At 34.8% G+C, this 16,883-nt stretch overlaps 1 protein-coding gene across 3 annotated transcripts in view; it reads left to right on the top strand.

Annotated features, from left to right (window-relative positions):
* The window catches only part of LOC142325632 (UDP-glycosyltransferase UGT5-like), an 80,073-nt gene that overhangs the window by 53,833 nt on the left and 9,357 nt on the right, over positions 1-16,883 (top strand). For 2 of the 3 annotated variants that reach the window (XM_075367633.1, XM_075367632.1), the window contains 2 exons: positions 8,412-8,643; positions 16,307-16,526. In XM_075367633.1, the coding sequence (XP_075223748.1) occupies positions 8,412-8,643; positions 16,307-16,526 (452 nt within the window). The remainder of the gene's footprint in view (positions 1-8,411; positions 8,644-16,306; positions 16,527-16,883) is intronic. The other variant, XM_075367634.1, reaches the window with a different exon arrangement.

Below are 16,883 nucleotides of genomic sequence, written 5' to 3'. Positions count from 1 at the left end.
TTTCACTTTTTGTGGACACGATAACTGCCGTAATTTTGCGCCAATCACTTTCAAATTGATACATAAATTATAACGACCCGAATTCTCGGTCGATTTCGTTAACGGGCAGTATCGGACGATGGGGTTGGAAACGGGGGGCTTTTTCAAAAAAAACAAAATATGTCTATAACCTTCTTATTAAGTGAAATATCGAATTCGTTTAGAGTTCCTACTATTTTTTGAATAAGGGCCTAAAACTTATCTAAGTAAAGTTTTTTAATATCACCAACCGTTGGCACAGGGGGTGGAAAATGGGGTTTTGAAGACAAAAAAGATCATATCTTCCTTAACAGGCGCAGTTTCGAATCGGTTTAAAGCGGTCGTTAGTCCTGTAAACATTACCTAAAACTTTAGTCTGAAATAATTTTTGATATGACCGGCCCTTACGGCAAAGAATGACCAACATTTTTCTGAAATTGTAAGATGGGGCTTGTCGTATGCTAAACGTGAGAAATTTTTTTCACGTGCAACCGTTGTCGCATCGAGTAAATTTTAAGTTTTTCTTAATTTTAAGGTGGAAATCTTTTTTATTCCCTACTTAACACCGGTGAAATCTACCTCCGCCTTCCGGCGTGCCAAAAGGGAATTTTGTATTTGTGAATTTGTATTTGCGAATTCGTCTCGTAAAATTGTAGGTTATTTTTCTTTCTGCGGGCACGAAACCTTGAAATTTTACTTTACGGCTACCGTTAACTAAATTTCCTTTTACATCCTTCAAACCGAAAAACTTCCAGGAGAATACAGATCAAATGAGGATCTTCGTTTCTTAAAAGTTATGTAGACAAAGCGAATCGCGTAAGCAGCGTCTGTGTTGCTGTTACAAAGCGCAGATCTACGTTCCTTCCAGGTAATGCCGTTTAATAAAACATTAATACGATCTCATTCCGGTACCGAGTAAGTGTCTGTACTTATAAAAGCTCCTCTACCTGACGAAAAGTCTTAGTTTCCACCATCGATAATACAATAACTTGAAATCGGCTTCGCAGAGAACCGTTAAAATTATGCAAAACTTGTAGTTATAAAAAAAATTCCCACTATTTATTGACATATGATGACTGGTTTTGTTTTGAGTTTAGGAAGTTGTGGTTTGATTTAAAGCCGACCGCCACGGATTTCCGATACTGCTCAATACCCGGTATCTGCAACAATAATAAATGGAAAATATAAAAAAATAAGTATATCCTGGGATTGTTAAATTTGTAATTATATTCTAAACAAATCGTTTGCGACCTTTTTCAGATAATAAATCTATCCGAAGAAGAATACCTGAAAATGTTGAAGATAACTACGAAACTTAACCGGATGAACGCTCGGAGTTACAGCCTGAAAATGTAACTGAAAATCTTTTACTCGCTACTACCAACTCCATATTTAAGTAGCTTTCTCCGGCTACAGAACGAAGCAGCCCTAAAATCTGTTCAGAGATTAACAGTAAGCCAAAGAAGCTTACGGCTAAAAAAAATTCAACGAGGCGTACGATGTTTACCCAGTAAGTCTTAACAAGGAAAAGGATAAAGATTCTTATTTTTAGATAAAGCGTTAAAACAAATAAAAGGTCTAAAATTAAAGAGTTTAGTACGCCGTAGCCTTAGCGATATATTGTTCCGACTCGAATACGGGGCTTTACAAATACTCATACGTACCTCATTCCTAAGTCGTCTTTTCTTAAACCGTACACCCCGAAGTTCTTATTTCTTTCTTTTCGTGCGACTTAAAGGTAATAAATTTTGCAACCTTTTTTTATGAAGACGTTAAATAATTACAACCATTTTTATTTACGGTATTTAAAAATAACAAAAAAAATTACTGTTCAGGTAAATAACTATCACCTAACCGTTACGCGATCTATTGTAAAGTCTTTCATTATTGTCTTTTTTCCTTCCGTCGTATTTGCATTTAAGAAATGAAATTTTAATATGCGTACGTTAATATACATTTACAGTAAATAGATTATACTAATAGTGTGCGGTATAAATACCAGTAAATAACGATAAAAAAAATAAATTTGATTATTCGTTTAAAAGTGGCACTTCCTTCCTAATTAATTTCCTTTTACAAGTGAAAACGCTGAAGCGTACACTACATCGATCACAACGGCACATACTCCACACGCTAAGCGAAATATAACTTGCCGTTCTACTGTCATTAAAAAAAAAAATTAATTATACCGTTAGAATCGTCTAACTTTTCTGCATAAAAATGAAACTCGCGTTTCTTTCTCCGCTTTCTAGTCGATGGAAAGAAAAAAAACAATACAAAAAAAAATAATAATTGTATTTTTTTTAATAAAAAAATACAATTTTTCAGGAGATTTCGGAAAACTTATATTTACAGTTATGAAAAAAAAACCGTCGGCATAAAAATTTTATTCTCGAAAATGTCATTCACGTAACCCTTAATTTACAATTCTGACGTCTACCGATTCGATAAAACGCCCAGGATTTTTTTTTTCAAAAGACGCGTGTGGAAAGATAGTACTGCGGTTCAAGCACACAACAGTTTCAACTGAACGTGAATTCCTGCTGCCGATTAGTAAAACAGAGTGATTTTTCGTTTCTTACCGCGTACGCTTTTAAATCGTTTTTATCCGTGAAAATATTTTTATTTAATTAGTAAATTTAAATTCTAATATATCGACGAATACAATAACGTAAATAAACATGTAAATCTTTATCGATTATTCATAAATACGGTTTACTCTAGGTTGTATCGGCGACTGTAACTTGAAATAGGCGATTTAAAAAATAAAAGAACAATAAATATTATAAATTCGAATGAGAATAGGATATTTTCCACCTTCATTCTAATTTATAATATTTTGTAGAAGATTTTGTTCCACAATCGTTATATTTCTGTCGCAATATATTTCAATTTTTCAATAAACTTTTAAAAAAATGAAAATTTAGTTTTATCGTCAGTAAATATTTTATTTTATATTTTGTACGTAATTTACGAGTTCACATACCCCGATTACGAACAGAATATTAAGTACAAATAACTTTTCTTTTTTAATACGAAGCACTGTGTTGCGACAGATTTTTACAAAAGTTCGTAATAACAAATTGCAGCTACATATGCATCGCAACCGGTCTGTACTCATTAAACTCTCAAATTTTCATTACCGTCGATTATTCTTTTTTACAGTTATCTAAATTTTTCAAAAAAAAATTCAGAAATAACGTGTTTTTTTCTATTTCCACGACAATTTAACAGATTTCACAAATTTCTCACGACGTTACAGTATTGTTTCTATTAAAACTGTGCGTTCTTAAAAAAGGAACTGCCGTTCTACGAGCGCCTTTTTAATTTATAAAATAGTCCTTACCTACGTCAACATCATTTTATTTCGAGTTCAAATTAATATGATCGAATTCATGTTGCGCTGGCACTGTTCCAACAATACCATACTTATCGTAAAATCGTCCGTCAGATCCTGGAGTGCAACGACTTAAGCGTTTTATAAATTATTTAATCGTACTGGTACCGGAAAGAGTAATAAATAACCGTTAAATGAACAATACGTTAGAACATCGCGGTTTTATTGCGGTCGATAATGTTTTTTATAGCCGTATAAATTTTTATTTTACTTTTCCAAAAAATCTCCATAAAGCCGTACGCGTTTCTATTTTCATTCCGACAGAACAAAAACGGAGAGCGTCACCCCAAGCGTTATTTTAACATTTTACGAGGAAAAGATTGAAGATTCCAACGGTGTAATTAATTTTTTGACGATACAGTAACCCGGTAATTCACCCGTCAAATCGTATGCGGCCACGCGGTCCCCCCCAAACCCTTCCCGGACACACGTGTATCTGAAGGTTAATATTATGTTGAGTAAAGAACCTGATATTTGCTTCTTCTACCAAAGCGATCGCCGCCCCAAAACCGCGATCGGTATCACCGTATTTGTAAGTTCCCTATTCCCTTTCCTTTCAAGAAAGAAGAATGAGGGAACGAGTCCAGCAGCTACCTGCCCAGCATGGAAGAAAGAATAAACCTGCACTTTCCCCCGTTCAGCCCTTCGGGGCCACGGGAATATCTGTCAATTCTCGGAAAGTGCAGGCCAAAAAAGGAAGAAGAGGTCATCGGAAGGAGAAGAGGAAGAAGATGAAGAAGAAAGAAGACCGTCTACGCGACCCAACATCACGGAAAAGAGTCCGGAAAAGAGCCCAGCTGAGATGCGTCCTGAAAGGCAGCCAACACAGAAGTGGATGAAGAACTTCTAGTTAACCTTTCCTTTATAACTTACAATTAAATTAAATTAAATCAGCAACTGCGACCCCTCCGGAGAAGAGGGCGCATTGCTCCCTCCGTACAGTTAGTGCCCCGTTGTGGCGTATTCCTACTAATCTATGAAGCGTTAGCACCGAAAGGACTTCAGTGGACGGTCTGAAGGGGAATTACGTCGGGAGGACAGGTTTCAAAAGCCTAGCCTTCCGCGGTCGGCCCGTGAAATGGGTTCGATAACGCTGGTTTAACAACGGATTGGAATGCGATTAAATCCGTCCTTAAAATCAAAATATAAAATAAGAAAAAAATTGAAAAATTAGACCCGTCATATAAAATAAACCTTTAAAAACACGCCGGATAGAATCATCCAGCAGCAAGGGACACTGTCCAGGTACTGCGATCTGTAGGGAGAATTTGCACACTCCCGCCAACTTTGCATTCCATTTCATTCCAAATCGTATGACGCTCAGTAGAGTTAGTCTTTATAATTGAAGAAATCGAGTAAGCATTTCCTCCCCTCCTCGTAAAACGCTTCGATCTCTACAACAGAGGATTGCTAGAGTCGAGGCTTATGCGTATAAAATATCGATTAAAAGAAAAAGCAAAAACTTTGCCCAAGATATCCTAATACTACAACCGCGGCAAAGAGTACTGTATAATAGCTGATGGAAGAAGCCAGGGACTGTAATTCTAAACCTAATCGGCTATCAAGACAGTGCGACCGTCATAATTCAATAACTCGACTCGATAAAGTAATCCTTTATCCTTAACAAAATAATTACAAAAAAGTTATCCTTTTTAAAGCGGAATAATGCATTTATTGTACGCAGCGATAAATACAGCTGAACACAGTTAAGTTGGATTCGTAAACAAAATGTCTTGAACGCAAAGTCATGGAGACCTCCTCCTTGGCAGTCAAAGCATTGCTTTGATCTCCTAAACGTGCCGTGATGCAGTTTAGAGTATTCTTTGTAACAATCAATCTCCAAGCAAAGCTGTTAATGTCAGGGAAGGATAACTGAAAACTTAAGGTTTAAATACCGCTTTAAAAAAAGGTTTGATGAACGCTTTAGTAATGTCTGATGAATAGCAGAACCCCCGAATGCCATCAAATCGAAAGAGAAGTCGCGAAGGGAATGCAGCTCATAAGTTGTTCATTGAGAGTTGTATAATAAGCTATAACCGCTTTCCTGAAATCTTGATGTCAACAAGTTTACAGCAGACTGGCTTGAAGTAGCCATTCTGTTACTGCATGTATTATCTCCGATTTTTATTAATAGATCTGTAATAATACACCGTGTAATTATTAAAATAATTAGTCTAAAGTTGTATCACGTTCCACCAAGATGTTCAATATACTTTATACATAAAAATATATATATATATATATATATACATATTACATTATTTAAAATTAAATATATCTGTAATATGCATACAACTGAAGGAGCAAGATTGGATCAAACATTTGAAACGGTGGCTTTTAAACAAAACTTCTAAGTGCGAATTAAGTCCGGTCCGATAGTTTTATTTCATGAGAGACGGTGCACGATTTCAACCGTCTGGTCGTGTAAGTAATCAGTATATTATTTAACGGGTACACAGAATCCTTTGATTCTCATGAAACTCCGCTATAAATTGAAAAGATCTGTACCGGCGTTCCGGAATCTACGATAGTCTTTATTTACCGATATTTCCGCAGATAAGACGATAGTTGAATCGTAAAAAGGGCCCAAAAATGCGGAGTCATCTTACAGGACAACTACAAAAAAAAATTAGACTGAAATTTATATAAATTGACGCTATTATAAAACAAATCGCTCACCGATGTATTTAAAATCCTGCAAAATCTTCACGTTCATTATCTAAGTCAAATAGCTCCTCAAGCACATCCTCCACCTCGTCGCGAGAAGCTCGTCACTCGAGTCCCATTCTGTACCTAGCGAGTCGATTTCCGCTTCGTCATGGGTATCCTGTAACAAATCGTCCTCAGTGCCATCCGTAGCATTAGAAATCTCACACTTTTTGAAGGATTTGATTACAGTTTCCAGGTTCAATTTTTCCCGTGATTTGATCGTTAAATCAAGTGACGCGGCCCGCATAACTCCGCCTTTCGTATACGACATTTGACCGCACATCGTCCAGTTATTCCGTTGTTCACGCGTGCGATCTTTGAACGGTTTATTCAGAGAGACGTCTAAAGGTTGTATCACCGAAACATCTCACATCTTGTAACTGCGAAACATCTCACACCGACAAACTGTGTTGATTTCTTAGAGCATCTGGTCGCCTCTGCGACACATTTTCCGTTAACAATTTTACACCATTCTCGTCCGTCCATCCCTTTTCATGAAAACGTACGAAAATGTCTGGCGGGAATTCTATTTTAGGACTAGTTTACCTTTTGAAAATGACCACGGGTTTTAACTTTGTTAAATTGTGCGTGTTAATATTACTGTAAACCTGGTCTTTTCATCGCCTGTACTTCATACTTTAACGGGTTTTTCCACGGTTTTATTGTTTATTATGTCAGAGTTAATCGGTATTTTATCCACATTGGATAATGGAAAGTTGTATTTCCGCCTCCTACCAACAGCAAACTTGTGACTTAACGATCAACATCTTGTGGTAATTTCTGCGCAATTTTTGTCGTATCGCTACATTTTTACTATTCGTGAAACTACTGCACCGACCTACTGTTGCTTTAAATTCTTTGCCTTGTTCTGGATCGGCCCGTGCCCGCTTCATCGGATAAACCCTAATCGTATTTCTTGTAACGACGTAATTCTGTCTCTGCTCTTGTTCCGTTATGCAAAGTTATTTTCTAAATCCGGCCAACAAGTTATTCCTCCGCTCAGAGAACATTTTTTTAATAGGGTCTTCATTCATTCTCCAATCTCTTATCGTCTTCTCTGTTATTTCGAAAGCCCTTGCCGCAGCACACTTGTTCGATTCTTTGGCCTGTTTTATGACTTTTAACTTATAGTTTGCTTCTTATTTCCTTATTCGTTGGTTCCACGATTGCGCCCACACTTTACAAATTTTACGCCGATTACACTTATCGTACAAATCGTTTGAACGCACAACACAACCTACAACGTAACAATGCTAAAGGAGGCTTTTCCTTTATGCGTACAACCATCGACTGCAATTGATCTTGAAAATTATTATAACTTATCGAAAAATCTATCGTATTATTTAAATGTGCTATATGACAATACAACATTACATTGCGATAGTAAAACAAAATAATTATTGAAAGTTACGTTTATTGAGCTACTGAGGAAAAAACGGACAAATGGTAATCATTTACAGAGTAGTGGTAGTAATCAGTACAGAGTAGGGTATATCCACAAAATAGAATAGCCCATACGACGCTTTTGTGAATAGTAAACGTCATTACCCTAATCGGTGCGAATAGGTCATAATTCCGTATACGCTATACAGTATTATTATCCAGATGACGATCGCCGATCTAAACTAACTTCATAGGCCGCTGATGTGTGGAAATTTATAACTCGCCTTATAAGGACATCTTATTTGCGGAAATATACGGTGTTTACGCCATATTTGAACAGACTCTCGATGAATTTTTATACAAATGGTTGACGAAAAGCCCATCAGCGGTAGCTTAACAAGATTTTCTATCACGATCATCGAACTTTTACGACTGACCAAAGTATCAGTCAAGGATATGTGATCGCTGCAACCACCCGATCTGTCTACGAGTAGATTTTCACCGATCAGGATACTTAAAAGTAACATTCTACGTTCAAACCTTAAAATACTGTCACAACTGTTACTCAAGTTTTATATTTTTCAAGCCGCATCGCGTATATGGCTGATCTAACATAAAGATATATAGATGCTCAATAACCTCGCTTTGAACACTTGGTGTAAAAAGTAATTAATTTTTTTTGTAAATAAAAAATAAATTAAAACATTAACGCTTAAAAAACACCGCGTCTAAAAGTCGTATCAAAGCCAAGTAACATGTAAAAGCAATTAAAGGTGGTGGACTTTTAAATGGATCACCCCGTGCTTACAAGTACTTCCAACTATTTTAAATTAAATAATTTAAAGATTTGCCCGTTGATATTTATTTTATGTGATAGTCAGGAATGATTTTTTTTTGTTCTAAGCAGGATTTACAAGAACTCATGGACAAAGCGACTCAGGGAGTGATTTATTTCAGTTTCGGATCAAATATCAACTTGTCAAAAATGCCAGAATCATATACAAAAGCATTTTTAGAATCTTTTTCAAAGATACCTCTACTTGTACTATGGAAATGGGGAGAGTCAAACCGATCTTTTCTCGGAAAAACTAAAAACATTCATATTAGTCCATGGTATCCGCAACAGCAAATTCTGGGTGGGTATTTTTAATAACTTTACTATTATTATTAATATTCTTAGGAATAGGCATTATTTTATTTGATGCACTCACGCCTCTATTCCTTTTCCGATTCGATTTCTTATCCTTAATATCTCCAAATTCCTGCATTATTAATGTTCTGTTACCACATCCCTAATTTAATATCGGCGGACGAACAAGGTATAGCAACTCAGATGCGAGCTGGCGCACAATATACAGACGCGCCGATACAAGCATCACTACCGCCGCGCAGTTCTCCCACCATAGCGGCGCTGCAGCCCCATCGCTCTCAGGCTCCGATAAAAGAGCGTGTAAGAGAGTGAATTTTCAATTTCATCGTCGACCACCACCTGGAGAAGACCAAGAAGAAGATGGAAGAAGACATAAGTTCCCTGGCCTGCTCAACGTGGGACCTCTTGCCGGATGCCAAAATCCCCGCCGGAGCAGCAAGGCCTGGCCGGCCCGCCGAGGGAGCCGCTGGACGCGGACGTTACCTTCCCGCTCCAGCTCGCCCTGGCCGGCGGACTCAGCAGCAGTAGTCGGCCCAGCGTGGGATCGCTCGGGGAGAATCGCCTCGGCCAAGACGACCGACGCCGATCCGACAATACGGAGCCACCACTGCCACGCTATAGCGGAGACCCAACTGCCGCTGAGGGAAAGCCCGGTCTGACTTCAATGGACGAGCCGCAACTCCCCGACTTCGCCGGAGACCGGCTTCCGAACCCGACGGCTCTCCTCAGAGCTAACGCAAAAAACGGCCCTTTTCAGGGCCACCATAAGATTAGCAAGTGCCACGTGCCGTCGAAGCCATTCGGCTAAAGTTCACATTAATCTTTTTTCTGTTTCCTTTACCGTTTTGTCTCTATGCTTTTATCTAAAGCTGGATTCAATCCTGCATGGCCCACTAAATCTGTCGTTTGTAGAAGATTCTGACACGGATTTCTCTCTTCTACAGTTTATTTCAAACTTCTATCTTTCTAATATAAATTACTCTTATTTCATAATTTGGAAACGTGATGTTTTAAAATTAAATTTTAATAGTCACCAAATATATATGCAGCTGCATTATAATGCTGTAGAAATGTACGACTACTTCTCAGGGCTCATAAATTTTGTTCAAATATCTTCTTATGTAAACGTATACAAACAACGTACAATAAATTGTATAACATATCCTACATTTAAACATAGCTTAATTTAGTTCACAAATTTAATGAATTCAGGGAATAGCTTCAATTTTTTTTTTTAATGGTGTTAATGACCTTTTTACATATAAATAAGTTTCAAATATCTAGCATTTAAATAAAAAATACAAGGTTTATTCTGCTCTGTCAGATGGCCATGGAGTACATAATTTCTTTATTGAAGGTCATTCATAGCATATGTAAATAACAGATTAAAAATTCATTTTTTGTCCTTCATAAAATAGTAACTATAATTGCGCATCAGCCTGTTAATAAATGAATAAATAAATAGTTGAAAAGGGCTTGAAAGAGTTTATAGAGGGCACAGACCACTTTGATACCACTGGGTTTTTATATTTTCCTCCGATAGAAGTTTAAAAAAAAACCTTTTTTATGTATTTCATGCATAAAAACAGCGTGAAACATACCATGTACTCTTAAAGGAAAGGCCAGGGAAATATAGTGTTTTAGAATATACAATTTCCAAGCTCTGTAAATTTGACAGAACAACTGTTTTACATTTTTAGTTACATGTCAGCTTTATTTTCATCCCCAACAAATTTTAGGCCTTTTTGTTGAGTATTTCAGCATTAATGGGTATTTAAAAAATAATTACACCTCCAACTTCAGTCATCTTATCAGAATGATTTTTAGTAACGCCGTGGTTTTATATCAGAAATTGAAATGTGCGATTGTAAAATTAGAATCATATTAAACAAGAAAATTAAAAAAGTTTTTTTTAAGATTGCTGTGTCGATAACAAGGCTGTACGTACAAGGCAAGTAATTAAACACACAATACTCTGTTAACTGCATCCTATTATTAAAAACATTTAACAGGACTGATTACATGATAACAATTCAAACGAAGTAAATAATCTTATTTAAAACAATAAGAAATATAATACTGATTATAACTTTGTAAGGGTGAGCTGTTATGACACAACTTATAGTTAATAGCTGTTACTGAACTTTTCCCAATTAATTATTTTTTTCAATCGCCAATTTATAAATTGCGGTTTTATAAAATTTATCTTACAAAAACACTTATACTAATAAAATTACTTAAGATAACTGGAAATAAATGTTTTTAATGAATTAATACCTGCCATCCCCTATCAAGTGGAGGCATTGTGCATAATGTACTGTTTTCCAGAAAGGTTTACATTATTTATTGCTTTATACAACCTCTTACAATCTTTCTTACGAGTGTTATACATGTGAAGCACTAGAGGTATAAATAGCACCGGTCAGAGTTATTTCCTTTGAGAGTAATAATGTTCATTATAAAGCCAATCTCCGTGATGAATATTTTTAAGGAGTCACTTATAGGGCTGAATATTGCCTCCATTTCATTGGGCTCATACGTAAAGGCATACTTACCTCGGTTAAAAAGCAATCTGAAACCGCTTCATTTTTCACTTTCCTTAGTAAGCCTGACATCGGGTACTTGTTATTCTTAAGAATGGCGGCATCATTTTTAGGTAAGGCTATTTTGTATTCGGTCCCCTATATTCATTACGGTTATGGCATTGAAATACTTGTGGGTTCAGTCACCACATAACTCTGAAATTATCATCAAAATAAAGTAAAATTTGACGATGGGAAAGTTAAAAGTTTAAGCTATTATATATGCAAAATAAATGTTTTTAAAAACTATTTTGTTGACAAACTAGATTTTAGAGTTTGAATATAGTACAAATTTAAATAGGGCGTAAAAACCATACTTTGCTTTAATGTATATGTTTTAAATAAATTTGTAATAAAAAATCATGTAAGATACGACAGACTTAATTTGGTATCTGCATTACGTTTTAGTTTAACGGCTCATATTTAGGGGTCTTTTTCAAGTAAACATGTAATATAGATTAAATACTTATAATATGATGAATGTGGAACAATTAATTCTATGAAGAAAAGATTTGACCGAATACGATAAGCTATAAAAAAAAGAAGGTTTTTAAGAGCTTTTGATTCGCTCTTTCAACCTAACAATATTTTACTGTTTGTTAATATTTGTAAATTTAGTTCCAATGTAAGACAGGATCTTTTGAAATAGTTTTAAATTATTTCATTCAATCATAGTGATGCTGCATCTACTCTTTGTATTATATTTATTTCTATCTTTATTCTATTTTAAGTGTAAATATTTTACATACTTATACCAGTTTCATCTACATAAAGTCGGAACTGTCCCAAATTTGGAACGGAACCATCCTAGAAACATAGCGATATAAAAGCCTGTCTGTATCGCCCCATTTTTTTCATATTTAAAGGAATACTAAAAGCAATTTTCATCATTTTTAAATAAATGATGAGGCAACTCGCTAAAGAATTCTGTTCTTAATATGTGAAATAACAAGGCTAGGGTAAACTAATTCGAATCATTATTTACCGTTCAATCTTAAACAATATATACCTCCCTCTACTTTACCATAAAAGTCACGATCTTATAAGAAAGACATTTATCTCACAATAAATATTTATATGTTTGCATCTCGTTTATCATACTTATTCTGATATTCAATAAAACCCGTTTTTCTTTATTTAATATTAACTTAGACATCTATGGACCGAGTGAATCTATCTGGCAGTTTATAATAAGCAAATTTAAACTGTTGCTGAAATGAGTGACATACACCATGTGCGTACATGACAGCACTATGTATTAATAGGACCTCACTGTTCCCAAAAGAATGACTGGTAAACAGTTTTTAAATATCTTGCAGTATATTTTATTCATACTATTTACAATATTTTATATGTACTTTAAAAGTATTCCACCAATGTGTACTTAAAAGTATCCTGCCATACCCAACATTATTCAAATAAAGCAAGCATCATTACAATCTGATGTGGCACAGTCATCAATTTTAGAAAATGACCGCAGTATATCATGCATAAACTGTCTTGTTAAAAAAGTGATAGTCTCAAAAAAAATCCACATAGCACTAACATGAAGTTCTCATATGCTTCAGCAATAACTGCATATACGAGGGTGAATCAAATATAATTGGTAATTTTTTTTAATAAATTTATCGATCAATAATATACACAATTCATACCTTCATCGTTTCTCTATACAGTCTCCTGCACAATCTACACACTTTTTCAAACAATTTGGAATGTTCAATATTCCTTGTTCGTAAAAGGTTTGAGGACGAGTCGTCAACCAATTGTGCACACACTCCTCGACGACTTCATTGTTTTCGAATCATTCCCCTGTAAGCAACTCTTTCAAGGGCGCAAACAAAAAATAGTCAGAGGGGGACAAATCTGGACTGTAAGGAGAGTGGTCACGGGTTTCTTAGTACATTTTTTCCAATTTATCCCTTGTCAAAATCATGGTGTACAGCATAGAGTTGTCATGGAGAAGGATTATGTCTCTGATGGGTATACCCCATCTTTTGTTTCAGTAAGCAGCTTTTGTTGATTGCAGCAGCTGGCAATAGTAAGGCGCATTCACTGTTCACTTATTATAGAGAAAATCAATGAGTAAAACTCCCCTTCAGTCAAATAAAATTGTTGCAACAACTTTTCCGGCTGACAGATGAATTTTGGCCTTCATTAAGCAGCCCTCATCCTTCCTTCACCATTCCTTACTTGCCATTTTTGACTCCAGAGAGTAATGATGGACCCAAGTCTCATCACATGTGACGATGCGCCTCAAAAGATCGTCTCCTTCTTGCCAAAATCGATTTAGAAGTCTCTCACAGATCTCCAACCTGACCCGTTTTTGATTTTTGGTCAACAACCTCAGAACCCATCAAGCACTAATTTTCTAAAGCCAAGATGATCAGTGATAATGGATTGAACACTCCCATAGCTGATACCCACTTCTGACACAATTTTTTCAACAGTGAACCAGCGATCACCTTTAATAAGCTCTTGAATGGCACGGATGTTGTCAGCTGTGAGACTTGACCTCGGGTGTATCATGACTTTCATATTCTGCACTTTCTTGCCCGCCCTTAAATTGCCTGGTCCACGTATACACTCGGTCCTGGGACAGTGTAACAACCCCAAACTGTACCTTTAAATGAGTTAAAATTTCCACGGATTTAACACCTTCATTAGTTTAACCTTAACTGTACGTTGTACAACAGATGACAGAACCTGTTTCTCACTCAAGGCTGTAGTGACAACAGAACACAGCAGAGGAGCTAACCAAGCTGGTTCCCTTTCTTTAACACACTGAACATTAAACCCCCCCCCCCTCCACTCACCATCCAGCTAAGAACTGCTTGCTGTGTAGAATAGCAAAATTACCATTTAAATTTGATTCACCCTCATACAATTAGATGGTTCATGTTGTACGTAGTTTCTTTTTATGTTTCCTTCACACAACTCAGTATGTGTTTTATTAAAAATCTAATTTTTCAACTGAAAAATTAGAATAACTGATTAAATTAGTTTTTTAATTTAAAAACCATCTACACCTACTAAATTTAAATACCACCCTCTAATGGGACCAGCTTGACCAGTTCATTACTCTGACAATTATTTCCATGTATCAAAATATTCTAGTAATGAACAAGGATTTTAATTAACAAAGACTCATACTATTCTCATCACTTTATAAAATCTGGAGGAGAAACAGTTTCTTGAACTAACATATCAGTATTGTACTGCTTCCATTACGGATAATGATACACCAAACTCCCAAAGTTTCATAAGCAGGATGAATTCCCACTCTCTGGAGAGAAATCCTGGGGCCTGTCAGCAGAATTGTTTGTTGTCTTTTGTGGTCAATTTCTGTATAGATCGATGACACTATAACCTTGTCTCTTTCTTCCTCATTAGTGGTATTCTATCAGTTTATGCAAGACATCCATAGACTCCAAACCAAGGTAGTAGAGACCTGTTGAAATTCCTGCCTGGCTCTACCTATAAACCTACTAGGGTATCTTGTTTCTAATAAATGAAAACAACCAATGGCAGTACAAAAAACTCACCCTGGAGTGCCGATCGAATAAGTCAGGTCTCTAAACAAATTAAATACAATAGCAAAAATCAAATACTAACTGTAAAATCAAAATCAAAAAAATAAATAAAATCAAAATCAAAAAAATAAATAAATAAAAGACAATCACACCAATGATTCAGCTGTGTGAAATTTTCTGCACATACGGTTTAAATTTTGATATTAAAATAAAAATAGTTTTAATGAAACTAATAATGTAAATTAAGATCCTTTTATAGCAGAATATGTAATGTTAGAGAATAATGTGTTAATTATTTGACTTAAAACAACCTTAATTGACTTAAAGGGTTAATAAACATAACTGACCCCTTCAGGGTTTACAATTGCCTATTCATGTTATTCTTCACTTGGGTAAACGTGTTAACATTTGATGGTCATCATGAACACCTTAATTGTACGTTGTACAACAGATGACAGAACCTGTTTCTCACTCAAGGCTGTAGTGACACTATTAGAGATTTAAAAAATTAAATTGTCAGAACAATCCTTTTGACAAGTTGTGTTAATATTTAGGACAATTATAAAATAAATCATCTTTGTTTTAAATTGAAAATAAGACAAAATGGCACTTAGCTTAATAACTGTAACATAAATAAATAAAACAAGAAAATTTTAAATAAAAAATAGTTATAAGATACTGTGAGATTTTTTCTGTTCAAATGATTAATTTCATAGGCATACTCAAAATCTCATGTAGCATCTTAATTAGTTATGATAATCCCAACAGAAAATCAAAAAAGGAAACATTTTTGGGATTTTATAACAGCTTCAGTAGGACTGCTAAAATGTTGTAGTAAGAAGGACTCTGTCAATAACCGGCTAAAATTTTCCAAGTAAGAAAAACAACTTTAAAAAATTACTAAATTATTTACATTCTACTAAGTTAAAATATTAATTTTCTTTATACGAGTTATCTATTTCAAACATACAAATTACTAGTACAATATATCCATTAATAAATTTAAAAATAGTGCCATCATATTTCACAGACATAATTATAGATAAATTACAAATTCACAAATAATAAAAAGAATAAAAATAGGAAAAAATACACAAACAATAAGCTTCATTGTGATAAATGCATATCCTAGTATAATATATAAGAATAATAAACAATACTTAAACAATAATAATATCAACATAATTATGTTGGTGCATTAGGAACCAAAATTATTTTCAATTGAAAAACACTATACCATTTGTGATAAACAATATTGAGACCAACAAATAACTGCTAAAAACAGCTCAACTGTTTTTCTTAAAACATGTAACATTTACCAAAATAATTACAATGTCTACGAAGAATCATCAGTTTTAAATTTTTCATTCTAAATTATCTTTAAACAAAAACAAAAGTTATGGAATTCAATTATGAAATACAATTACTGTTTAAAATATAAGTTACTTTTTTGCATTTTAAATATCCAATTCAATATATTATTTTGATTTATGATTAAATTTAAAACTTTAATAACAGTGATCAATTGTTACAGCTCATAAGAACTGCAAGGTATTTATAACACATGGAGGATTGCTGAGCTTAGAGGAAGCTGCGTATAATGCTGTACCTGTCATAGGTTTACCTTTCTTTGGTGACCAGCCGATGAATATGAAACGTGTTGAACAAATCAGTTTTGGAATATCATTAGAGTATGACAACATTACAACCAAATCTGTTTCATGGGCTCTAAATGAGATCACAACAAATAGAGAGTAAGTTGAGAGGAGAAAGAAAATAAATTACGACTTTAAAGGACCACTTCATTTGTACATGATCTGTTTAGCAGTCATATTCTATATAAGATGATTTACCTGTCATTTCTTTGATTCTCAGTTCTTATGTATAACAAAGAGAAATGATTCCTGGTTTTAGTTATATATCTAGATCTAATTTTCTAACAAAGAAAAAACAGTGAATTAGTTTGTCTAGAATAAACTGAACTATTAACTATAGTGGAACCTCGCTTAACGAGTATTTCGCATAACAAGCAAAATAAATTGTAAAAAAATGGCTCCCTTAACAAATGACATTTTACTTAATAAGTGATGCAGGAAAGAAGTCCCCTCCTC

Source organism: Lycorma delicatula, chromosome 5, assembly GCF_047948215.1.
Source record: "Lycorma delicatula isolate Av1 chromosome 5, ASM4794821v1, whole genome shotgun sequence".
NCBI lineage: Eukaryota > Metazoa > Arthropoda > Insecta > Hemiptera > Fulgoridae > Lycorma > Lycorma delicatula.
This window is presented reverse-complemented; position numbering and strand designations above follow the sequence as displayed.